The 26,343-nt window shown below is 44.2% G+C and overlaps 1 protein-coding gene across 6 annotated transcripts in view; it reads left to right on the top strand.

The window, feature by feature from the left end:
- The window catches only part of GRB10 (growth factor receptor bound protein 10), a 196,770-nt gene that overhangs the window by 79,782 nt on the left and 90,645 nt on the right, over positions 1-26,343 (top strand). For all 6 annotated transcript variants that reach the window (XM_060020099.1, XM_060020103.1, XM_060020100.1 and 3 more), the window contains one exon: positions 16,836-16,926. In XM_060020099.1, coding sequence (XP_059876082.1) covers positions 16,836-16,926 — 91 coding nt within the window. The remainder of the gene's footprint in view (positions 1-16,835; positions 16,927-26,343) is intronic.

The following is a 26,343-nucleotide window of genomic DNA, read 5'->3' as shown; positions in this document are numbered from 1 at the left end:
GTGGTAGGACGAGCAGGCCCTCCTGTCCTGTCCTACGTCTGCTGCTCACGCGTTTGTTACGCTACCAGCATCCCCTCCCCGGCCGTCTGGTAGAGGGGCCGCGATGCAATGTCATGCCTGCCCCGGCGGGATCGGCCGCAGTAGATGCCCAGCCGGGGGGCGGGGCCTTCGGTACTTGATGGGTCGGGTCACGTCCACAGCCGTGCTCCGTCCGGAGTGAACCCCTGCTCTCCTGTCACGTGGGCTGAGCGACCAGGTCATCAGGAAAGTGCTGCCTCGCTCTGACTCATTGGTCCCTCCCGAGGGGGGATAGAGGAGGACAGGGTGCAGATGGCCGGGTGTTGCTGAGAACCAGTGACCCGGCCAAGGGTTCTCTTCCGGGAGAGAAGGCCATGAGGTATCTCACATGGCCTCTGGCTTCTAGTCTGCATCGAGAGAGTTCTGGGGGCCCCCGTGGGCAGCCAGGACACCCGTGGCAGGGTTTTTGACAGGACCCACCAGTTTTGCTTAAAATCAGTAAGTTAGTAACTTGGGAAAACCTTCAACCTCACAGGAAAGCAAGAATGGAAGTAGAGTGAGTGGCACAGGGACCCCTGTGCTGTCATTACTAAGCGGGCTGTTTGTGACGTCATGTTTCTGGTTAGTTACTATTTCACTGGCTTGAGATGTTTGGCTGCTTCTCTGAGCCACAATAATGGTTTTGGCAGGAATTCCCCACCTTTCCCTAGCTCCTAAGACACAGACCCCTTGTAAAAGTGTACGGTCGTGAGACTGTTGGTGTTTGCCAACCACCGACCTCCCTGTCCCATCTCCGAGTGACAGCTGCCCCTTCTGTGAAGCAAAACCTCGTCTTTGCTGTTAGTCACCCAGACCTCGTTCTGAGTTTTACGCAGTGTGTTACCTCCCCATGTGTTAATTTACAGCTTAACTTATATCCATACTTAAGGACTAAGGTATAGTTAGAAGCCCTCAAATACTGTAAGAGTTGCTTTTTCCTTTGAGGGCTGGAGAGGAGATGGGCGGGGTCCTGGATCAGGGTGTAGTCAGGTGGGCAGAGACCCACTGTGACTGATGTGAGGAAGGGGTTCATGGGGGGCATCTTCCTCTTTTGGAGAAAAGTTTTTTGTACTTAGAGATGGTCCATGTATTTGCAAGTCAGAGTCAATAGCCTGTATTCATACAGCATAACTAGAATGTATTCTTATCCTCACTCCTTGATTCGGGAAGGCTGGCGTGGTAAGTTTTCCTTTCTCTTGATGAAGTAAAATTCATATCTTATGGCAAGGGAAGAAAAATTTAAACATAAAACTTCCTTTGCCCGTTTGGTCCTCGTCCCCCACGTTTAGTGTGGGTTGGGCATCTGCAGTAACCAGACCTCCTTAGGAGATAACACTCCTTCATCTCATCAAGGGTCACTACTCCTTAGGAGATGACCTTCTTTCTTCATCTTGCGAGGGGCCACGAAGACCCCTGACCCACTACTCACTTTGTGCGTGTAGATCTGGGTCGTGTACGCTGTCAGTAACACACCATTTGATGGGTAACCCTTTGTCCAAAAACTTATGTAACCTTGCTTTGACCTCTATCAGGCGGAACAGTCCTCAGGGCTTTACTGAAGGACTGTCTCCCGGGTTATAATCCTCAGGTTGGCTCAGATAAAATTTTCCATTTCTTTCTTAGATCGACTGTGGATTAATTTTGTGTGTGGATACGCTCATCACAGCTTCTGGGACCCAGGTGAAGCCACGTGTGTGATTTGGTTTTAGGGTTCGTTTGATGAATACCTCTTGTTGTCTGTGCTCTTACATAGAATAAACAGGCCGAGTGCCACCTGGGGCAAAAAAGGGCTCTAGGTCATTTATTATGAGCGTTATTTCCATTGGGGGCAGGGGCTCATTTTGCAGACCTTGCGCCTGGCAAAATGTGGCGTGCTGATACTGCAGGTTTTGTCAAGTTCTCTGACGTTTCAGGACTTTGCATGGTTGGTTAGTCGCGTAACAGCTTGTGTAGCACCCGTAGCTCAGTACTGGTGAGAATGCATTCTCCTACGGGTCACACAGTATCTAGCCATGGTGCTGGGGGCCGGTCTCCTTCCTCCTCGTCTGTAAGAATGGGGGTAAAAGAGTACCTGTGAAAGAAAGGATGGAAATGAGAATTCATGTAATTGTCTAGCACCATGCCTGGTCCCCAGGATTGTAATAGAAACCTTCTGTTTCTGCATTTTTTTAACCCTTTGTTGACCCCCTTCACCCATTTTTCCCAGCCCTCACCCCCGTCTCTGGCAACCAGCAATCTGTTCTTTGTATCTTTTATAAAATTTTATTTTATAATTTTAAAATTCTTTTTTTAAAATTCTTTTTTATTTTAAAATTCTTTTTATTTTATTGAAGTATAGTTGATTTAGAGTGTTGTGTTAATTTCTGCTGTACAGCAAAGTGATTCAGTTATACATATACATACTCTTTTTTTTATATTCTTTTCCATTATGGTTTATCACAGGATGTTGAACGTAGTTCCCTGTGCTCTAGTATGTTTATCCATCCTGTATATAATAGTTTACATCTGCTAATCTCAAACTCCCAATCTTTCTTTTTTTAATTTTTTAGATTCCACTTACACGAGAGACCAAGAGATCATATAGTATTTATCTTTCTCTGTCTGACCTATTTCACTTAGCATAATGCCCTCAAGGTCTACCCTTGTTGTCACAAATGGCAAGATTTTATTCCTTTTTATGTCTGGATAATGTTCTGTTTATATGCCATATCTTCTTTATCCATTCATCCATCAGTGGACATGTAGGTTGTTTCCGTATCTTGGTTATTGTAAATAATGCTGCAGTGAACATGGGGGTACATGTATCATTTCGAATTAGTGTTTTCGTTTTCTTTAGATATCCAGAAATAGAATTGCTGGATCACATGGTGGCTCTGTTTTTCATATTCTGAGGAACCTCCATCCTGTTTTCCATAGTAGCTACACCATTTTACATTTCTGTCAATGCATAGTTTCCTTTCACCACATCCTCTCCAACCCTCTCATTTCTTGTCTTTTTGATAATACATCCTGACAGGTGTACAGTGATATCTCATTGTTTTGATTTGCATTTCCCTGATGATTAGTGATTTTGAGCATCTTTTCATGTGCCTGTTGGCCGTCTGTGTATCTTCTTTGGGAAAATGTCTATTCAGGTTTTCTGCCCATTTTTTAATAGGATTGTTTGGTGTTTTTGTTTTTTTTTTTTTTTAGTGTTGAGTTATATAAGTTCTTTATACATTTTGGGTGTTAGCCCCTTATCATATATACAATTTGCAAATATTTTCTCCCATTCACTAGGGTGCCTTCTTACTTTGTTGATGGTTTCCTTTGCTGTGCAAAAGCTTTTTAATATGATATAGTCCTACTTTTTACTTTTGCTTTTGTGTCGTTTGCTTTGGTGTCAGATTGAAAAAATCATCACCAAGACATCCTTAACATAAGTCAAGGGGCTCACCACCTATGTTTTCTTCTAGGAGTTTTATGATTTCAAAGTCTTAAGTTCAAGTCTTTAATCCATTTTGAGTTAATTTTTTGGTATGGTATAAGATAGTGGTTGAGTTTCATTCTTTTGCATTTCATTCTTTTGCATTCTTTCATTCTTTTGCATGTAGCTGTCCAGTTTTCCCAACATCATTTATTGAAGAGAGTGTCTTTCCCCATGGTATATTCTTGGCTCCTTTGTCATAAATAATTGCCCATATATGTATGGGTTTATTTCTGGGCTCTCTGTTCTGTTCCTTTGATCTGTGTGTCTGTTTTTGTGCCATTATCATATTGTTTTAATTACTGTAGCTTTGTAATATACAGTTGTCCCTTGGTATCCACGGAGAATTGGTTCCAGGACCCCTCTCAGATACCAAAATCTGCAGATGCTTAAGTCCCTTGTATAAAATGGTGTAGTATTTGTGTATAACCTGTGCACATCCTTCCATATACTTTAAATGATCTCTCAATCACGTATAATACCCAGTACCATGTAAACACTATCTAAAGCATTGGAAATATACCATAAATGTATTGCATTGCTGGTGTGCAGCAATTCAAGTGTGCTGTTTGGACTTTCCTGGAATTTTTTTTTCAAATATTTTCAATCCGCAGTTGGTTGAATCCTCACATGTAGGACCCATGGATATGGAGAGCCAACTGTGGTTTGAAATCAGGGAACTTGAAGCCTCCAACTTTGCTGTTCTTTCCCAAGACTGCTTTGGCTATTCGGGGTTTTCGTGGTTCCATACAAATTTTAAGACTATTTGTACTATTTCTTTGAAAAATGAAAAATTTTGATAGGGATTGCATTGAATCTGTAGATTGCTTTGGATAATACAGACAGTTTAACAATATTGGTTCCTCTAATCCATGAGCATGGACTATCTTCCATTCATGTGCATCTTCAGTTTCTTCCATTAATGTCTTATTGTTTTCAGTGTACAGGCCTTTCATCTCCTTGGTTAGATCTATTCTTAGGTACTTTATTCTTTTTGATGTAATTGTAAATAAGATTATTTTCTTTATTTCTCATTGTTAGTATATATAGGTGCAATTGATTTTGTATCCTGAAACTTTACTGAGTTCATTTGTTATTATCTCTAACAGTTTTTTGATGGAGCCTGTAGGGTTTTCTATATACAATTTCATGGCATCTCCAAACAGTGAGTTTCACTTTTTGCTTTCCAATTTGGATAACTTTTACTTCTTTTTCTTGCCTACTTGCTCTGGCTACTGCTTCCAATACTATGTCGAATAAGAGTGGCAGGAGTAGGCATCCTTGTCTTGTTCCTGATCTTAGAGGAAATGCTTTCAGCTTTTCACCACTGAGTATGATGTTAGCTGTGGGCATATCATATATGACCTTTATTATATTGAGGTATATTCCCTCTATACCCACTTTGTTGAAAGTTTTTATCAAAAATGATACTGAATTTTGTTAAATGCTTTTTCTGCATCTGTTGAGATTATGATTTTTTTAGCCTTCATTTTGTTAATTTGGTGTGTCATATTGACTGATCTGCATATGTTGAATCATCCTTGCATCCCTGGAATAAATCCCACTTAATCATGGTATATGATCATTTTAATGTATTGTTGAATTTGCTTTGCTAATATTTTGTTGAGGATTTTTACATCTATGTTCATTAGGGATATTAGCTTATAATTTTCTTTTCTTGTGGCATCTTTGTTTGGTATTAGGGTAATGCTGTCCTTATAAAATGAGTTTGGAAGCGTTCCCTCCTCTTCTGTTTTCTGGAGGAATTTGAGAAGGATTGGTATTGATTCTTCTTGGAAAGTTTGGTAGCATCCACCAGTGAAGCCATCTGATCCTGGACTTTCATTTGTTGGGAGGATTTTTATTACTGATTAAATATCCTTACTAGTAATAAGTTTGTTCAGGTTTTCTGTTTCATCATCATTCAGTCAGTAGGTTGTATGTTTCTAGATATTTATCCATTTCTTCTAGGATGTCCAGTTTGTTGGTGTGTAATTGTTTGTGGTAGATTCTTATGTTTCTTTGTAAATTGTGATATCAGTTATAAAGTCCCTTTTTTCATTTCTGATTTTATTTATTTGTGTCCTCTTTTTGTCCTGCCGAGTCTAGCTAACGGTTTGTCAATGTTGTTTATTTTTTTCAAAGACCGGGATCTTAGTTTCATTGATCTTCTCTATCGCCTTTTTAGTCTCCATTTCATTTATTTCTGTTTTAAATTTTATTTCCTCACTTCTCCTATCTTTGGGCTTTGTTTGTTCTTCTTTATCTAGTTCCTTGAGTTGTAAAGTTAGGTTGTTTATTTGAGACTTTTCTTGTTTCTTGAAGTAGGCCTGTGTCACTGTGAGCTTTCCTCTTAGAACTGCTTTTGCTGTATCGCACAAATTTTGGTTTGCTATAACTCCATTTTCATTTGTCTCGAGGTATTTTTTATTTTTTTATTTCTTCTTTGAACCATTGGCTGTTCAGTAGCATATTGTTTAATCTCCACTTATTTGCCAATTTTACAGTTTTCTTCATGTAATTAATTTCTAGTTTCATATTATCGTGATCAGAAAATAGCACTTGATCTGATTTCTGTTGTAAATTTATTAAGACTTGTGTTATGGACTAACATAAGATCTAGCTTGGGAAATGTTCCACGGGTACTTGAGAAGATTGTGTATTCTGCTGCCTTCAGGTGTAATGTTCTGTGTATATCTGTACAAGCCATGTATTCTGGTGTATCTTTTAAGGCTAATGTTTCCTTATTGATTTTCTGTCTGGATGATCTAGCCATTGATGTAAGTGGGGTATTAAAGTCCCTACTATTACTGTATTGCTATCTATTTCTCCTTCTAGTTCTGGTAATATTTGCTTTATATAGTTAGGCACTCCTGTGTTGAGTGCATAGATATTTACAAACGTTATATCCTCTTGTTGGATCGACCTCTTTATCATTATGTGATGCCTTTCTTTGTCTCTTATTGCAGTCTTTGTTTCCAGGTCTTTTGTCTGATATAAGTATAGTTACTCCAGCTTTCTTTTGGTTTCCATTTGTAGGAAATGTCTTTTTCCATCCCTTCACTTTCAGTCAGTGTGTGGTCTTATATGTGAATTAAGTCTCTTGTAGGCAGCCTATAGATTGGTTTTATATATATATATATATATATATATATATATATATATATATATATATATATATATTTTTTTTTTGGCGGTACACGGGCCTCTCGCCGCTGTGGCCTCTCCTGTTGCAGAGCACAGGCTTCGGACGGGCAGGCCCAGCGGCCATGGCTCATGGGCCCAGCCGCTCTGCGGCACGTGGGATCCTTCTGAACCGGGGCACGAACCCACGCCCCTGCATCGGCAGGCGGACCCCCAACCACTGCGCCACCAGGGAAGCCCTGGTCTTATATTTTTATCCATTCAGTCACCCCATGTCTTCTGATAGAAGGGTTTAGTCCATTTATATTTAAATTAATTATTGATAGGTATGAATTTACCGCCATTTTCTTTTTCCGGGCTGTTTCTGTAGTTCCTCTCTGTTCTTTTGTTCTCTTCCTTTATGATTTATGACTTTCTTTAGTGCTTATATAATGCTTGTATTCCTTTCTCTTTTTCTTTTGTATGTTTTCTATATAGGTTTTTGCTTTGTGGTTACTGTGAGGCTTAATAAGTTACATCTGTAACAGTCTATTTTAAGTTGATAAGAACTTAAGTTTGATCCCATTCTAAATAAACTCAGCATTTTTACTCTCCCACTCCACCACGTTTTATGTTTTTGATGTCATATTTTACATCTTTTTATCTTGTTATCCCTTAACTAATTATTTATAAGTGCCTAATTTATATCTATACTATATAATTACCTTTCAGTGAGATTTATTATTATTTCATACGTTTTCTTGTCAACCCTACCCCAGCTCTTGGTCATCAGTCAAACCTTTGTGCTTCTCTCGGAAGCCCATTGTATTTTTGATGTCGCCCAGTCATTGATGATGTACCACAACCTGTCAGTGTGTTTAAGGGGAGGATCTCAGCACCTCAGTACAGGCTGCTTGGAAGCCAGACCCTCAGGCATTAGCTTTCAAAAGTGTATAAATATATACAGTCGTGTAGGGCCCCAAAAGTAAGCCCCGTTGGACAGACTATCTCGTGGTGTCCCCTGGGTGGCCGTCACAAATATTGGGGCTCCATCTGCTCTCTGTGCAGCGCCATAGGGTGCATCTTTGCACGAACCATCTCTCTGATCGCCAGAGTCTTGTGAATCCCAGGAATGCAGACCCTCTGGCCTCCAGAGCCAGGTGACCAGGTAGCATCCCCTGGGTAGCAACTGCTGAAACCAGGGCACCTGACCTGGAAATAAGGGTACCTGCAGTATGTAAAGCTCCCCTCCAGGAGATGCTGGTGCTCTAGAGTGCAGCAGAGAGAGGTTGTGAAGATGGCACCGACCTCTGAGCTGGGCTCTTGGGCGGGTGAGTCCAAGCACGTGGGCCCTTCCAGATCACTGCAGTCCTGTGCATCTTGGGACATGAGCCCCTTTGGTTTTCAATAGATGTTTTTTCAGGCTTGCCTCTCAGGTGCAGACCCTACACATTGAGGTACTGATGTGGGGTTTGAACCTTTGCTCCTCGGGAGAAGCTCCAGATTTCGAGTTTTCTCCCGGGTGTGGGTCACTGAGCCAGGGGTGGGGTTTATGGCCAGGTCGTGTCCCAGCCCCTCCCTCCTGCCTTGATATGGTTTCCTTCTTGTTTGCCTGACGTGCGGGCATCACTCAGCCAGCCGTAGGCTTTTTAGGAGCAGGTTGTTCCCTGTGTAGCTGTAAGGTCAGTGTGTCCGTAGGAACAGGTGAGTTCAGGATCTTCCTATGTCACCATCTTGAACTGGAATCTTCACACCCATTTTTAATAAAAATTAGTGATTGTCTGTGGCTCAGGGGAGGGTAACTATGAAATCTGGATCACACCTCCCCACCTGTATATGTTTGAAAGTTCTACAGTAAGACATATATGCCGTGGACAGAAGCGGGCTTGGGCCGTTTAGTTGCCTGTTCTTCACGAGGACAGCCGTCTCACAGCTTAGTGGATTTCCATTTTGATTTGTTTCACAGCTTTAACTGCACCTTGTGTGAAATGACAGAAGCCATGACACTTGCATTTCCCATGTTGATTTTCAGAAGCGTTGGCCTGTTGTGCCTTAGCTGGGGGTCAGCAGTTTCTCCAGGCAGCAAGGTCAGGGGGCAGGAGGGCTACCTGGTGGGAAAGGCCTGGGGGAGGCCCAAGAGCTGCCGGGAGCTGGAGCGGGGATCCCTTGTCATTATGTCTTTTCCCTGCTCAGCAGAGGGCCAGCTGTCGGTAGGGCTGTGGGTGGCTGGGAGCCACTCTGGCTTTGTCTTAGCCGCCGCCTCGGGCTGCCGTCCTGGGACTGCCCGTTCCCCTACACCATTCTCGTGCACTGTTGGCCGGTTGGCTGGTTGGTTTTGAGTCCTCTAGTGTTTACGTTTATTCACGTTAGATTTCTGTTTGTAGATTCTGATTGAGCATTCTCGCTTGTCGAGTACATTTCAGTTCCTCTCGTTCTGTTTTCTGTGGTGTTGATCTTTGTTCAACTTAGCAGGGTAACTAAGGGCACCTACTGTGTCTTTATTCAGGTCCCTGAGAGATTGTATACAGGCAGGTGTGAGGACAAATCCCTGGGACGCCCACTAGAGAGAGATCTTGTTTACGGACTTCTTGTCCCTGTTGCTTACTGACCATCACTGAACACCTGGTAGCTTTAGTCACTCGACAGACCCTTTGTTTACATCATTTTAATTTAATCATCCCAACCGACCTGTGAGGTCCCCATTCTTCCCCAAGGAAGCACAGAGATGCAGGAAGTTGCCCAATGTCACAGGACTAACCAGCAGGTTGGAAACTGGGATTTGATCCCAGAGTCTGGCCTTACCTGTTCATTCTCATTTGTTACCCGGCAGATGCTGTCCTGACTGTTACACTCCAGTCTCATCAAATTCTCCTAGCTGCTCTCCGAAGCATATGTGACCCCAGAACTGCTCACCTGCCCAGTGAACGTTTTCTGGTCCCTGGAGCAGTGTTCTTCTTGAGCATCTTGTACTGTTCCACAGCAGCTTAGGCCAGGGTTTATTAGACGTGAGTGCCAGCTGACAGTTGGCCTCTTGCCTGTTCTGCACCCAGGCTGCATTGTCAAGGTTTTTGCTGAAACACAGGTCGTTCTGCTGGCCTCCAGCAGGGGGTTGTGTGTCCCAGGACAGCGTTCCGAGGCCTTGCTTCCATCCTGGGGCCTCCACCTTCACCGCCTCCCTGAGAAGCAGTCAGCGGTGAGGCTGGGGTCGGGCTGGGGGTGGGAGGAGGGGACAGAGTGGTCGGTGCTCTAGGGGAGGAGGGGTGCACCCTCCTTACTTCTCACTTTAATTGAAGCAGGGCAGCGGGGTGAGGGGTAAGTGACCATGGTCCTGTGGGCTGTCACAGAAAGCTCCAGAAGGGGGTGCCTTTTGGGCTGGACCTGGAGGTTGAGCAGATGGTGTGTATGGAGGGCAGAGAATATTCCAGACAGTGGGGACTCCACAAAGAGCAGGAGGGGGAGGCACACGACTGTGGCCCCTGGAATGTTCCAGTGAGTGAATCACCTAAGGTAAGGAGCTCAGACTCCAGCTCAGACTCAGGACTGAACAGGGCCCTGGAGTCTGCATTCCTCCCTTGTTTCTCCAGGTGAGACTAGCGTGATGCTCTGGGAATGACAGGGAGGGGCCCAAGCCCTGTCGCCAGGCCCTGTGGAGTCCTGACCCCAGCTTGAGGCACTTTTTAGGTGTAATCTTTGAACCTGCAGGTTCCCCCCCCGCAGCCCCTCCATGGGCAGAGGCCTCAGCAGTGGGCAGTGGGTGCTCCCGGGGGGTGAGGAGGACAGGTCCAGGGTGGGACTGGAGGGTCCAGAGGAGCTGGCCAGGTTGGCGCCCCAGCCTGGAGCCAGCAAGAGGCCCGAAGGAGCAAGCCTGGGGGCGTTCATGCGACCCCAGAAGTGGGTCTCACTAAGGAACTTTCTAGAGGAATCACACAGCCGTGCTGGAGAATCAGTCCACGTCTGGCCTCTCCTGCCTGCCCCTTCGCACCCTGTGGCTCACCCCCCACCAGCTCCCAGGGCTCAGCGAGGCTTGGACGAGATCACTTAGCATGAGGTCACCCTGCAGGAGGAAGTTGTCTAGGCCTTGCCTGCTTCCGACTTTGGAAAATGTTTCTAAAGCACCTGGGTTTGGGATCCAGCACTAAATGGTGAAGTGACCCGTGCAGCTTTAACGAAGGGGCTCCCAGCCGCCCGCCTCTCCGAGGGGTAAACAGCACTGTGACCAAGGACTGTGCTTCAGAGAAGCATCGTCGGCTAGTGGCCACCTTCAGAGAAGAACCCGCGCCTCCCTCTGCAGGCCATGGGCCTCGTGCAGACAAGGAGGCTGTGTAGTGCTGGCCCTGGGCCCCGGCCTGGCCACTCTGACCCCCTCACCAAGAGGGAGGCCCACCAACCTGGGACGGGAGAACCCCCCCAGACAGACCAAACTAGCCCTGGAGGAGACCAGGCCAGCCCAGCGAGAAGACTTTACCCTGGTCCCAGTTTGTATTATTGTGCACTTCCTCTGCACTTGGCCTTCCAGCACTGTGGGGAGTCTCTGTTCTATGCCACGGTGGGCCTTCGTGCTCTGGCTGTAGTTTACAAACACCATCAGTTTCCATACTATTTCATTTCTCTTGGCTTTGCAAGATAATAGAATTCTTGTCTGAATCTTCTATATGCTGACTTCTGCTCTTTCGATCTGGGAGTTTTATATATGAACAAATGAGGCAATTGTCGAGATTTTGTTCTTACTGCTGTAATTTGCCAGGCAAGCCTGTCAGATTTCAAATGGTACTTTAGGTGTAGAATTGCCAGATAAACTAGAGCCTGCCAAGTTAAATTCAGATAAACCACAACATTTTTTTAGGATAAGCCCCATGCAACATTTGGGACATACACCAGAAAAACTATTAGTTGTTTGTCTGAAATTCAAGTTTCACCGAACGTTCTGTATTTTTAGTTGCTAAGTCTGGTCACGCTATTTAGACAAGGTTGCCTTAAATTAGGTTAGAAGGTTACTTGTTTTCTGAACAGAGGTCTCGGTGGGGTCTGCCGTGCACATCGCTGAAAAGAGGCGTTCTCAGGAGGGCAGCGTGTTGCTGGGTGACTGGCTCTCAGAATGGCAGGTGCACAGGAAACACCGAGGTGTTTGTTTACCTGTCAGGCCACGCCCAGCCCCAGAAACGCCTTGAGCAGGGCCTCGGGTCAGCTGGACCCCCAAACCCTTTGAAATACGTGGAGTATCACAGCTTCTTGGTTTATACTTTCGATGCTTGTGTGGTCTGATTTCAGACAGACGGTCCACTCCCAACATTCGTGTTAGTAATAGGTAGTAATTCCTTAAATATAAGGAAATATTCCAGATGAGAAGTTGAAATAATCTAAGCAGACTTTTGTTACCAAACGCAAGTCCCCGTTCCTGATGCACAGTGAGGCCAAACTATACTGATATATTGGAGTTTGGAGCAGAGAAAGGTTTATTGCAGGGCCATGCAAGGAGGTGGGTGGCTCATGCCCCAGAAAACCCCGAACTACCCCGAAGGGTTTCAGCAAAGCATTTGTAAAGGCCAGGTGAGGGAGGGGCATGGTTGGTTGCTGCAGGCGTCTTGGTGTCACAATCCTTTGTTCTTGCAGCTGTGCACGGATGTCAGTTCACAATGTTCCTGTAAACCTTCAGCAAGAGGAATGTTACTCTCTGTTCTGCAACTTTTTATTTCTATATGAATGGAAAAGTGTTATATCCTTAAGGGTCAGAGCCTTGAGAATGGGCTCTCCTGTATATTTAACTCGAAGCAAAAGCAATAGAGGACAAAGGTTAAAGTAAAAGAAACAGATCCAGTATGGAGTCAGATTTGTTCTTCCCTGTGACACTTGGACACTGCTTGTTTAGAAGAAAGTGGCTGAGGAACTCATGTAAAAGCAGCAAAGGGGGAAACATGTGCTGATGATAAACGTGTCCAGCAGCAGTGAGCATGGGAACCTGGGAGCTAGCCCAGGAAGGAGCAGGTCTGTGGCACCAACGAGAACCACAGACCCCTGTGTGCGTGGATTGTAACGTGGGATGTGAAAGTGACCTTCCAGACCAGGCACCAGGGAAGATTGGGTGATAAATGGGCCTGCGTGGACTGGTCAGCTTTTGGCCTCACCTCTTCCTGCCCTCCAAAATAGATGGCAGAGGGATCCAGTCGGGGAGGAAACCAGGACAACACGTAAACGGATGCTTCAAGCGTAAATAATGAGCCCCAAAGAAAAGGTCAATAAACTTGACTGCACTGACTTAAACTCTGAGAATCAAAAAATGTAATTAAATCTCAGACAAGGTGGGAAGAGTATTTGCTACAAAGAGGGCCAGACTTTGTTTCTTTGCACATAAAGAGCTCGTCCTGGGAGATTAAGAGACAGACCGACATATCTGGGGAGTCCAGGGCCTCAGGGCTGGTGCCCTCCCAGCCGTCCTGCAGGCGGTGTGGGGCCCATTTGACAGATTTTGCCAACTGACTCGGCGAGTCCAGACGCTGGTCCCAAACCCTCAGCTGGGTGATGGGGGCTGAGGTTCCTTCACGGAGGCTCGATTGGGAGCCCTTGCACTGGTCCAGCTGGCCTGTCAAAAAAAGGGTAGTCCAAAAGGAGAAACACAAAGGCCTGATAAGCATATGAAAAAAATGTCCAACTTCAGGATTTAAGACCTGCTTGTGAAAACCACAGGATTAGGCCACTGCCTGCCTCTGGGACTGACTGGCAAGATAAAAATTCCAAAACAGTCACCATCGCAGTGTTAGCTGCCTGGGATGTTGGGACGTGGGCAGGTCTCTGTTTCAGGTGGAGGGGTAAGCTGAGTGAACAAGAGCTTGACAGTGTGTGTCTAGACTCAAAAAAAAGCACCTAACTTTCGACCTAGGCCTTCTACCTCTGGGGATCCTAAGCGAATAATCAGAAATGTGGACAAGGTTGTATGCACAAAGGTATTTGCTTGATTGTATTTATGTTATCTGAAATTTGCAAATGGCTGAAAGTGTTTCTGAGAGTAGTTTAGAATCTGAAAAAATGATATTTACCAAGGTTTTAAAATAACCTCTTGTGATATAAGTTGGGGAAAAAACACAAAATTGTTTATACCATGTGATTTCCGCAGTGTCCAGCTATGCATAGTAAAGGTGCAAAGTCCAGGAGAATGCTACCTTACCCCACTGTCATGGGATTTAGGCTAATTTTTGTGTCTGCTTTGTATTTGCAAAAATTTATAGGGGTGGTTTTAAGATTTGGAAAAGAAGGAAAAAAATATTTCTCTCAGGTGGTAAAGAGCCGATTGGATGGAGAGACACTGGGCTGTGGAGGTGCTGAAAATAGGTGGGGTGACCCCGGACGGGGAGACTGCTGAATCTCTTAGGCTGGGGGGACCACCCTGTACTCTAACCTTGACAGCCCAGCTCCACCTTCAGCACCTTGTGGGCGGGGGAGGGGGGCAGTCTTAGTGGCATCACTCTTGCCTCCCAGACACCATGTTCTCCAAACTAATCCCTCTCCTCTCTCCCAATCAAAACCTTACTTTCTTAACAAAGTCTACGTTCGCCAGTTGGGTATTAATGAAAGAAATCGTGTTACACAGCTACTTAATGGGGTATGCTAGAATTATGAAAGGGCTGGTGGGGAATGTTTGTTGCCATGGAAAATTTCAGAAAGCTACGTTAAAATATAGCAGTAGGTGTCATGACTGTGATTCCATTTTTTATCAGAATCATTTGTAACCCCCATGTGATTCAAATATAACATATACGCTCTCCATAAGCAATTCAAACGTTGCATCTGTACACACTCTCTGTGTGTGCATTTTTTTTTTTCCTCTGAAATAACAGCCCAGAAACTGCTGGTAGGATAACATCCTTGGGTGAGAGAAGAGAGGTTCATGTTCACTTTTGTCTTTATACTTTTCTTTAGCATCTAGATTTTCCTAACTAGCAAGCATTATGTCTGTGGTTAAAAAAGCCAAAAGAAAGCTGTTCCTTTTGAAGGGGGAGAGCAGAGAGAGAGAAGCGTGTGAAAATCTCTCCCTTACCAGAGGTCTTTGTTCAGTTTTCCCAGGTTTTCTGGAGGAAGGTGTGAAGGCGGCTGTGTGCTCCCCGGGTAGCAAGCATCTTCTCTCCCTTCTGGACTCTCTCCGTGCTGCTCCCCACTCTGCCCTCCCTCTCTTGGGAGTGGCCCCAGCAGAGTGTGGACCAGACCCTCACCTGTGGACACACAGTGGGGTTATCACCCATCCTCTCCTACCCCCGGGCAGGCCAGGGCTCTGGATGCAGAAGCCACTGGCCAGGGGGTGGGGGGAGCATTCAGGCCGTAAAGTGTCTTGTCAGAATAATGTGCTTTTTTGGAGTTTCTTGTGTGAGCAGCTTGGGCTGGAAGGCACTTGGGTTCTGGGGCCCAGCTGCCTGGGGTCCAGTCCCAGGGCTGCCCCTAACCATGGGGTGATAGCGGGTGGACGCTCCTTCCGTGCCTCAGCTTCCTCATCTATGAAGTGGGAGTTCGGCTGGCAGCATAAGCTGCACGCCATGCCGGCACCCGGGGGTGGGGGAGGGGGACTTTCCATGTGCGGAGCTTTGTGGTACCAGGATGCTGAAGGTAGCTACTTGTACTGTGTCAATTTTTATTAATATTAATAGATTCCATGCAGATCTTATACTTTCTGACACAGTTCTAAAACCTTTCCAATTACAGAGGCAATATCTGTGCATTTATACAAAATTACGAAAGCTTCTTAAATCTACCGGAGAAGTCTGTCATCTCTCCACCCCAAGTTAATCCCTGCTAATACTTTATTTTAAGCATGGAAATATGTTACAGGCCCATTTTCTTTGTCCATGTTTTAATGTATCTTTCATTGGCTTGATTATAATCCCATGAAGATGTTTTTCTGGAGTTGTGGGCTTTTTTTTTTTTTTTTTTATTGTGGTACGCGGGCCTCTCACTGTTGTGGTCTCTCCCGTTGCGGAGCACAGGCTCCGGACACGCAGGCTCCGCGGCCATGGCTCACGGGCCCACCGCTCCGCGGCATGTGGGATCTCCCCGGACCGGGGCACGAACCCGTGTCCCCTGCATCGGCAGGCGGACTCTCAACCACTGCGCCACCAGGGAAGCCCTGGAGTTGTGGGCTTGATTTTAATGTTGCTGTTTTAACTTTTGCTGAAAATTTTTCTCTTCACCTGAGGTCTAAAAAATGCCACTGAATGTACACACTACTATGTGTAAACTAGATAACCAACAAAGACCTAAGTATAGCACAGGGAGCCTTACTCACTATTCTGTAATAACCTACAAGGGGAAAGAATCTGAAAAATAATGAATGTGTGTATATATATAACTGAATCACTGTGATGTACACCTGAAACTAACACAATATTGCAAATCAACTAGACTCCAATAAAATTAGAAAAAAAAAAAGAGAAAAAGTACTGAAATAGAAACAAAATACAATAGAGAGGGTCAAAAAAGCTAAAAGATTATTCTTGGAAAATATCAATAAAATGTATTTCCCACTAATCAGTGAACCAAATCAAGAAAGATCCCACCAACAACCAGCAACAGGAAAATTATAGTGACATCTCTTCAGATAGTAAAATAAAATCAGAGGATGTTATGAATAATATGCCAGTAAATTTGGAAGTTTAGATTAGACAAGCACCTATAAAAATATGACTTATTAAAACTGACGTAGGAAAAACATTGAATGTGAATACATCTATACTATTAAGGAAATTTCTTTTTGCAGTGCCACTGAGCTCTGGGTGCTCTGTGGAGGGTCCAATTATAAAACAGTCGCTGGGCATTTCCTTCCCAGGTAACAGACCGCCTAGGGCTCGATCACCAGGAGTTGTTACAGAAGATGCCTGTGCCCCATGGAATGCTAATTCTTTACATTCAGGGCTTAAAGCCTGCAGTTGACAGGAATTCTTTTTGAATTGCTATTCAGGGAAAGCAATGTAAGCCAAAAACAAGGAGTAACTTTTTCTTCCAACTCCCTAGCCAGCAGGCTATCCCTTTTTATGATTAACTTTCCTTTTACTGCATATTTCAAACAACTGTCGTTCAAAACTAAAAAAGTAAATAAATCGAAAAAGTAAGAAATGGGGGAAGAAAGAAAAGAAATGCTGGGGGGGGGGGTGGATGTGACCCCTGTGAAGTGCTTCTTTTGACCAGAGCCTTTCCCCACCTGTCTCTCCAGGACCAGGTGGAACAGACATCTCCTCGCCGTCCTGGAAATCTGGCAGGACCCGGCTTCCCAGCGCCGCCTGACCGGCTGGCGAATCACCAAGGTAAGGACGGAGTCACGAAAGCGCCCTGACGCAGATGCCCTGACTCTCACTACAGCGTTGCAGCGATGCTAGGCTTTGTATTCTAAGAAACTGTTCCTGGCTCTGATATAAGAAGATGCTGACCTTAGCTCTTCTCTTCCCCTTTAAGGAAAATAAAGTCTATAAAAGAGAGAAATACTTGATTATGACATCTTCCTATAGTTTCTTTCAGTGAACCAACTTCAGTGAGCAAAACTTCCAAATAGATTTCGTGTGGATTTTCCCAGGATTCAACTTCAAGGCGACCTTAGAGGCCCCTCCATGGTGGGACCCTCTTGATTTTGGCATTTTTATTTGCACTTAAGCTGGTTTTGCGTGTATGTACTCTTGGCAGTTCTCTACTTTCCTAGGATTCCTTCTGTTTCTTCTGGTTAAATGGTTACAAGGTCTGGTAACTTAGGTCTAATAAACCCAAGCTTTCACGTAGGACAAGACTTAGGAAGATAATTGGTCTGATCATGAGATGGGACAGGAAGAGCACACATGGCTGGTGGTTGAGATTATTAGAGAGTTTAAGTATCAGAAATTGTAGGGTTTAGAACTGGTAGGAATTAGAATAATCAGATTTTCTTAATTGCCTAAGGAGAAAGAGGATGAAATTTAGCAAAAATAGAGTCTGGGAGCTAGCCATGAAGTCAAAAGGATGTTTTCTCAAGCATTAGAAGATTTGTAAAAGCTGTCGGGATTTCCTGTGTCAAGCGTAATTTTAGGGTGCCCTTTTAGAAAACTCTCACACGAAGTGATGCAAGAGGAGTACCGGTTTGATCACATCGGCTATGAAACTCAGGGAAATCTTAACTTATTACATCTCACTGCTTACAGTGAGTGACCTGGGGTCTGTGTGTCTCAGCAGCTGCGGCTGGGCCTGGGGGAGTGAGTGGACGTGACTCCAGGCTGAACTCAGCTCCCCAGACAGTGCAGGCTTTTAAGCCATCATGACATTGACCACCTTTCCCTCCAGTCTTCAGTAATTCTGCACACACGGCACATAAAACAGGAAAATCAAAAGGACTCAGCCTGGCTCAGACACAGGACGGAGATGCCCCCAGAGCAGTGAGCAGTGCTGACACCCGTGCCCACCAGGCTGCAGGTCCCAAAGCCACCACTGACGGCAGCGGTTCAGGTCCCAGGGACTAGTAGGGGCCAAGCTCCTGCAGCTCGCTGGGAGCTGGGGTGGGGCACACCCCCCTCCTGAAAGACCCTGGAAAACAGTGCATGTGGACCTACGGCCAGGCAGCTGGCACGGCCCCACAGCACTGCAGCCTCCCCTGAGGAGGTCCCTGAGCATCCCAGTACCCCAGCACACGGGAGGGTGGGCAGGGGACGCAGAAGCACAGCCCAGCCCAGGTACCACTGCACGCCGGTGTTCCCAGCACGGGCAGCAGTCTGCTACTAGGCAGCGCAGCTCCCAGGATCGAGAGATTGCCTCTTAAACGTGCAGATAAGTGTGTTTGTAATGCCCTGGAGATGAAAGCAAGAATAACATCCACCAGAGAGAACAAGAAACTGTGAAACACAATGGGAAGAAATGAAGCAAGAACGGGGGGTGTGAGAGAGAGTCCCTGAGAAGCTTTGGAAATGAGATGACTAGCCATTGGCATTTCCAAAATGCTGGATTTGGTCTAAAGAGAATGGATGAGCCGGAGTCACCTCCCTCTAGCCCAGAGAGTCACGGGAAAACGTGGACGGGTCATTGGACACGGTCATGTAGACGCGCACGAGGACAGGAGAGTAGAGGGGATGGGGGTGGGGTTTGAAGAGATGCTGGCCAAGAACGGGCCAGAAATGAGGAGACAGAGCCTCCCCACCGCACTCAGAGAACTAAGAGGAAAGATGACGGTTCTTCCGCATCTAAAAGCATTTAGCGTTATTCCAGAAAATGGAAGACAAGAGAAAATCCAAAAGGAAACAGATGTCACAACCCAGGAATGGCCATTGGATGGATGGCCGACCTGGGCCCAGGAGGAGCCAGAAGACAATGTGGGAGATGTTTAAGGTGTTGAGGGAAAAAGAACTGTCCGTCTAAAATTTTATCCCAACAGCTTGTGAAAGCAAAACAAAGCTTTCAGATGAAGGTTGAGACAGTTTATTACTGGCAGTCCTCACTAAAAGAATGATTAAAAGTTGTACTTCCAGAAGAAGAAATGTGGGTGGTGAGGAAGGCCCGGAGCATGAAAAGAGTAACGGGCTGAGAAGGAAATGCTGTGTCATAAGCTGAATTCTATGTGAATTATTAAAACCAGGTTAAACTAAAACTTTGGTTAATTAGCCATTGGGAATGAGTGTTAAATGTGTGATGGAGTCAAAATAAGACCCTAGTTAGGATAAAAGGAAGGTAAAATGTCTTGAGACTACATTAGAAAAAAAGATAGTTAACGTATTTTAAAATATTAGATGCAACTAAAATATTGACTGTAATTACTCAAAGAATATGTTGTATAATCTGTAGCTTCTAACCTAGCAGAAAAAAATATAAGGGAATCTACAGTTTATAAAAACAACCAACATCAAGCAGAAAAGGGCGAAAAACCAGATGTGAACAAAAAAGGATGTCAGACAGAAAATATAAAATACGACGATTATTATTTATATACAATTATAGTATAAATTATAGTATTATTTATATATAATTATAGTAGTGTTATTGTATTATTTATATATAATACTGTTAGGATATCTCTAATAGTATTAACAGGTTCAAATTAGTAGAAATACGTAGAACCCTGCACCAACAGACAAGACACTTGATTCTTCTCTAAAATCTGTATAACTTTTTAAAAAGTTGACCATATATGGAAAGTTGAACTGAATTGTAAGCATTCTGTTTCATGCATGCCACGGTCTTTGACCCAGTGTGATTAAATCAGAAGTCAACAGAAAAAGTTCAAAACAAAACATGTAAACATATTGTGGAAACATTACAATACCTCCTTACTTCACTCACGGTTAGGAGATCACAATGAAAATATCAGTCGTTTAGAACTCAATGAAAAAGGCATGTACGGGCTTCCCTGGTGGCGCAGTGGTTGAGAGTCCGCCTCCCGATGCAGGGGGCGCGGGTTCGTGCCCCGGTCCGGGGGGATCCCACGTGCCGCGGAGCGGCTGGGCCCGTGACCCATGGCCGCTGAGCGTGCGCGTCCGGAGCCTGTGCTCTGCAACGGGAGAGTCCGCACCAGTGAGAGGCCCGCGTACCGCAAAAAAAAAAAAAAAAAAAGTTCAGAAATCATTGAAATGATGAAGAAAATATCAATAGACAGAAACAGAACTAAAGCCAGTGTTTCCTAAAATCTACCAAAATCACAGACGCTCAGGAGGAAGAAGGACGTGCAAGAAAATCATATGAAGGCATGTCAGAGATAAAAAGTATCGTCAAACGAGAAAACCATGAACAGCTTTATGCCAATAAATGTGAATGTATGAGGGAAATGGATAATTAACGTATTGCAAAAATATACAGACAAAATTGCAACACCAAGTGCTGGAGAGACTGTGGAGCAACAGGAAGTCTAATCATTGCTGGTGGCGATACAAAACGGTGCAGCCACTTTGGAAGAACGTTTTGATAGTTTCTTGCAAAACTAGCCATCCTCTTACCATATGAGACAGCCATTCATGTTCCTTGGTATTTGCTCAAATGAGTTGAAAATTTATGTCCACCTGAAAACTTGCACACAGATATTTATAGTAGCTTCAGTGATAATTGCCAAAAGGTGGAAGGGACCAAGATGTCCTTCAGTAGGTGATGGGTAAATAAACTGTGGTGCAATATTATTCAGTGTTAGAGAGAAATGAGCTATCAAGCCATGACAAGACACAGAAAACCTTAAATGCATATTACTAAGTAAAAGAACCAGTTTGAAAGGCTACATACTGTATGATTCCAACTATATGACATTCTGGAAAAGGGAAACCTATGGAGACAGAGGCAACAGTGGGGAAAGCTGAACAGGCAGAACAGAGAGGATTTTGGGGCAGTGCAAATACTATGTGTGATGTTAGAATGCTCGACATCACTGTGGATACATTTGTCCAAACCCATGGAATGTACCAGGGTTCACCAAAGGTGGACCCTAAAGTGCGCTGTGGACTTTGTGTGATTTTGATGTGTCAGTGTTGGTTTATCCTTGGTAAAAAAAAAATGTACCATTCTAGTGAGTGATGGTGCTTTTGGGGCAGCTATGCATATGTAGGGAGTACATGATAAATGGGAAACTCTGCATCCCCCTCCCAATTTTGTTGTATACCTAAAACTGCTCTAAAAAGAAGGCTTAAAAAAAAAACATAAACAAAAACCTGATTGCATCTGAAAGAGGAAATAGCTTAGAGATTACCTAAGAAAACCAAGAATGTTTCTTCTGTGCCATGTGAATTAAACATTATGTGACCTGATGGAAAATATAGCTCTGTGAGTACAGACAGCACTCAAAAGTTTTAGGTGGAGAATCCTGAAGGAATAAAGAAGAATAGTTGAAAGGGAGAGACAAAACATAGTTGACACTTGGAGAAATATCAAATTTTAATAAAGAACTCTGGCAGAGTGGAGTCAGAAAATAATACCACCTCCTCAGAGATGCTCAGGGAATTCTGCAAATGAGTGTCATGGAGCCTTCAAAAAACAAATAATTTCTCTTTTTATGCCAGTGGCTGGAGAGAGAGAGGAGAAGAGCTCCCCCACTCATTTTATAACGTTCTGTAGTTTTGTAAGAGACGGTCCAAGAAATCCAAGTACGGGCCTATTTCACATTTTAACGTACAACCAAAAAGTCTGTGGAAAGCATTGAGGAATCACGTTTAACAGTTTATCTTGAATAAAACACAGGACAAACAAATGTTATGACCAAATTGGATTTATTATAATAATGCAAGGATGCTTTCCCATCGTTAGACTGTGAACACATTTAGCACGTGAAAAGATTAAAGGAAAGAAAATGGTCATTGTACCGGAGACAGAGTTATTTAATACAGTTCTCCACTCATATAATACAAAACAAACAGTAACAACCAAACTCTTACTAAACCAGTACAGTCTTCCTTGACTTACATCCCTATAAACTGATTGCAATTTGATAATATCGTTAAGTCAAAAATGCATTTAATACACCTAACTCACTATAGCTTGGCCTTGCCCACCTTAAATGTTTTCAGAACAGTTTCATTAGCCTACAGTTGGGCAAAATCTAACACAAACCTATTTTACAATAAAATGTCGACTATCTCACGTAATTTACTGAATGCTGTACTGAAGTGGCAGGCAGAATGGTTGTCTGGGTCCAGACTGGTTGCAAGTGTATCAGTGGTTTGCCCTCGTGAGCTGGGCTGCTTGGGCCCTGAGGCTCCCTGCCCAGCGTCACGAGAGAGGGTCGGATAGCATGTCGCTAACCCAGGAAATGATTAAAATGCAAAATTCGAAGTACGATTTCTACTGAATGTGAATCACGTTCTCACCATGTTAAAGTAAAAAAATCCTAAGTGGAAGTACCATTAAGTCAGGGACTGTCTGTAGTAAAAAGAAACCTCTGTAACCTGTTTAAAGTCTGTTTGTTGAAGATATACAGCATCCAGCATCCATGGTGGAGAAATAGAGTCACGTCCGTGAAAGTCAGGAATGACACAGAAAGGCCTGCTGTCACAAGAGGTCTTCACCAGTGTCATAAAACAAACACAGAACCAGAAATGCAAACACCAAAAGGAAGAAATGGAATTGGTGCCTCTTTGCAAATGATATTATCTTACAGAAGAACCCAAACGAACTTTCTGGCCAACCCAATATTATCCAAATAGAAAATTCATTTAAAATAAATGAGTTCTGCAAGATGGTAGATAGGTGAGATCAACAGATAAAATGTAAAAGTACCTTGTGCAACGGTAGAAAACAATCAGGAAGGGTAATGCAAATAGAAATCCCACTTACATAATTACAAAAATGATAAGGTATCTAGAAATAAATTCAACTAGATTGCTTGATGTTCTAAGATGTCTTTAAGGGACATAAGAAAGACCTATGTAAGTGGAGAGTTATCCCATGATCACAAATGAGAAGACTTAAATAGTGAAGATGTTACGTCTTCCCAAGTTTATCTTTAAATTGAATACAGTTGCAAGCAAGTTTCGAAACGTTTGGTGTGACCTGAGAGATGGTTCCTACCTCTAATACGGACATGTGAAAACTCCGTAACAGCAAAGAGAAATTTGAAGATGAGCAAAGCATACGTCGGCAGGAAGGGGTGATTTGCACCATCAGGGAGCAAGGCTGCTTATGAGGCATCACAGTTAGGAAAGCACGTTATTGATTCAAGGACGGACAAATAGACATCCCATAGAGACCCACACAGTTATGGAAACTCAGTACAGCACAGAGAAGTTGTGGTAGAGCCCTGAGGACAGGGGGCCTGTGACTTCTCCAGGGGTGGTGGGCATGGGGGATGGGGGGCAAACTGGGTCCCTACCATATGTGATCCGCAACCATCAATTTCAGGTGAGTGACTGACTAAAAGTGGAAAACAAAATTTTTTTTATTTTGTCTAATAATAAGAATTAGTGATTTCAAGATCTGTGAATCTGTTTTTGTTTTGTGAATAAGCTCACTTGTATCATTTTTTATTAGATTCCACATATAAGTGATATCATATGTGACATTTGTCTTTCTCTGTCTGACTTGCTTCACTTAGTATGATCATCTCTAGGTCCATCCATGTTGCTGCAAATGGCATGATTTCATCCTTTTCCATGGCTGAGTAATATTCTATTGTATATATGTACCACATCTTCTTTATCCATTCATCTGTCGATGGACATTTACACAGATCTTGAAATCAAACTTATGGTTACCAAAGGAGAAACGTGAGGGGAAGGGATAAAGTAGGAGATTGGGGTTGACATATACACACTACTATATATAAAATAGATAACTAATAAGGAGCTACTGTATAGCACAGGGAACTCTACTCAGTATTCTCTAATAACCTATATGGGAAAAGAATCTAAAAAAGAATGGAAATATGTATGTGTATAACTGAATCACTGTACTGTACACCAGAAACTAACACAACATTGTAAATCAACTATACTCCAATAAAAATTTAAAAAAAAAAAGAATTAATGAGTAATGAGCATCTTCATACACTCAGGCTGAGAAAAGACTTCCTAAGTAAGACTTAGCACAACCATAAAGGAAAGATGTTTGAGTCCGTAACACACAAATTGCTGTACAAACCTGACAGCATCTAAAACACTGAAAGGCACACTTTGGCCCGGGAAAAATATTTGCAGTGTGTATAACGGGCAAAGTATTAGTATCCTCAGTTTACTGTAAAAAATCCTATACGTGAGAGAAACAATCGCATAGAAAAACTGGCGAAAAGCAGGAGCAGGCAGTTTGCAAAAGAGGCAAGCATGCTGTGTTTGTATGTGATGCTGCACGGTCATTTCACGTGGAAGCGTGGAAGTGGCTGGTCTGGGGCTGGAGGGAGCCTGTGCTCCCAGGTCTGTGACGTGGGGCAGAAAAGCGCAGGTCTCTCTCTCTCTTTCAAGTGCATCCAGGTGCCGCGTGCTCAGCCTTCCTTGGGCACTCCTGCGGCCCCGCGTGTCCCTGTGCCTGTTTGTGTGCGTGGGCTGGGCTTTGCAGTGTCCAGCTGTGCCGCACAGAGGCCGGTGCCCTCCTGGCGCGGTGGCTCTGCCCCCTCCCAAGCCGGGGTCTGCACAGCCTGCAGGAGCCTGCAGCCTGTCCCGTCCGGGGTGGAGGGGGCCCTCCTGCAGCCCTGAGCCATCCCTGCTCTCCTTACCACCTCTGCGCCGGAAGTTCTTCCTAACGAGACAGCTTGGGATACGGGGCAGCGCTTGACAGGGACAGAACGCTGTTCTTTCTTTGCTTCCTTAATCTGCAAGGCATCCAGGGGCTCCAGCTCTAGGCCTTAGGTGTCTGGGAGGTGTTTGATCTGGTCCTTTGCGAGGGACCTGATGTTCAGAATAAAAGATCTGCCATGACTTTCTTGACCTGTTCCTTCTGTCTGGCAAAGAGGATTTAATGCCCTGGTTTCTGTTAGCTCATTCCTAACCTAAGCAGCTTATTTTTGTGTGACGGTTGTTTAAAATGCTTCAGACATTTCCTAGCAGCAATCTGTGAAAGGGATGTGTCTTCTTTGGAAAGTGGGAGGTTTTGCAATAGCTGGAATTAATGACTTGATAGTATTTTAAAAATATATTTTTTTACGAGGATAAAACATAGATACCCTAAAATTTACCATTTTCACCATTTTTAAGTGTGTTTCAATAGCATTCAGTACATTCACAGTGTTGTGCAATTCTTACCACTATCTATTTGAAAAATGTTTTATCATCCCAAACAGAAACTCTGTACCCATTAAGCAAGAATTCCCCCAGCTCCTGGTAACCTTTCTTCTACTCTCTTCTGTCTCTGTGAGTTTGCCTTTTCTAGGTACCTCGTGTGCGTGGACTCATACAATGTTTGTCCTTTCGTGCCTGGCTTGGTTTACTTAGTATAGTGTTTTGAAGGTTCATCTTGGTTGTAGCATGTATGAGAGTTTCATTCTTTCGATAGCTGAATTGTATTTTGTTGTCTGTAGACTACGTTTGTTTATCACTTCATCTGTCGGTCTACCCTAGGTCTCCCTTCACCTTTGGCTGTTGTGACTAATGCTGCAGTGAACACGGGTGTGCAAATATCTGTTTGACTCTCTGCTTTCAGTTCCTCTGGGCATATATTTAGGAGTGGAATTGCTTAATAGTATGGGAATCCTATGTTTAGCTTTTTCTTGACAATATTTTTTGAGATGTGAGGTTTCAGAGAATTGCGGGTTTTGGAAGTTCGGCCTCTTCTCATTTTAAACAACTTGGTCTGATTGTTATTCTTGCCCAGCTCTGAAGCTGAGTGGTCCAGCCCTGTCCTGCTCCACTCAGCAGACCACAGCTGAGCAGAGATGCCCCGAGTAGCGGAGAGGTTTGAAATCCACGCAGGAGAGTCACTGCACATGAGTTGGGACTCTGTTCCCTTTGGAGGCGGGGCCATGTGTGCACACAGCCAAGCCTCCTGAGATGTGATCAAAGCATCGCCCACGATCCCTGGGGTTGTGAAGCCCAGAAACGGAGTCAGTCCCCAGTTCAGAAGGAGACTCGGAAGTCCAGCACCTCGGCTCCCTGAACTGAGGGATGCCTTCCGGGCTCCGGCCTCCCGTCGTCCTGTCACCCCGTCACAGGTCTTTTCTGCTTTGGTTGCTTCACTTGGTTTTCTTTAGACCAAAAGTTTTGGTTATTAGGGTGCAGTTTTAATGTGCACAACTGTATTTGGTGGAGCTCTTTTTTGCCCCTAGGAGCCTATACGTAAAAGCTACCTTCTACGTGTTCCTTTATGTTTTGTATTTT

Source organism: Delphinus delphis, chromosome 9, assembly GCF_949987515.2.
Source record: "Delphinus delphis chromosome 9, mDelDel1.2, whole genome shotgun sequence".
Classification (NCBI taxonomy): domain Eukaryota; kingdom Metazoa; phylum Chordata; class Mammalia; order Artiodactyla; family Delphinidae; genus Delphinus; species Delphinus delphis.
This window is presented reverse-complemented; position numbering and strand designations above follow the sequence as displayed.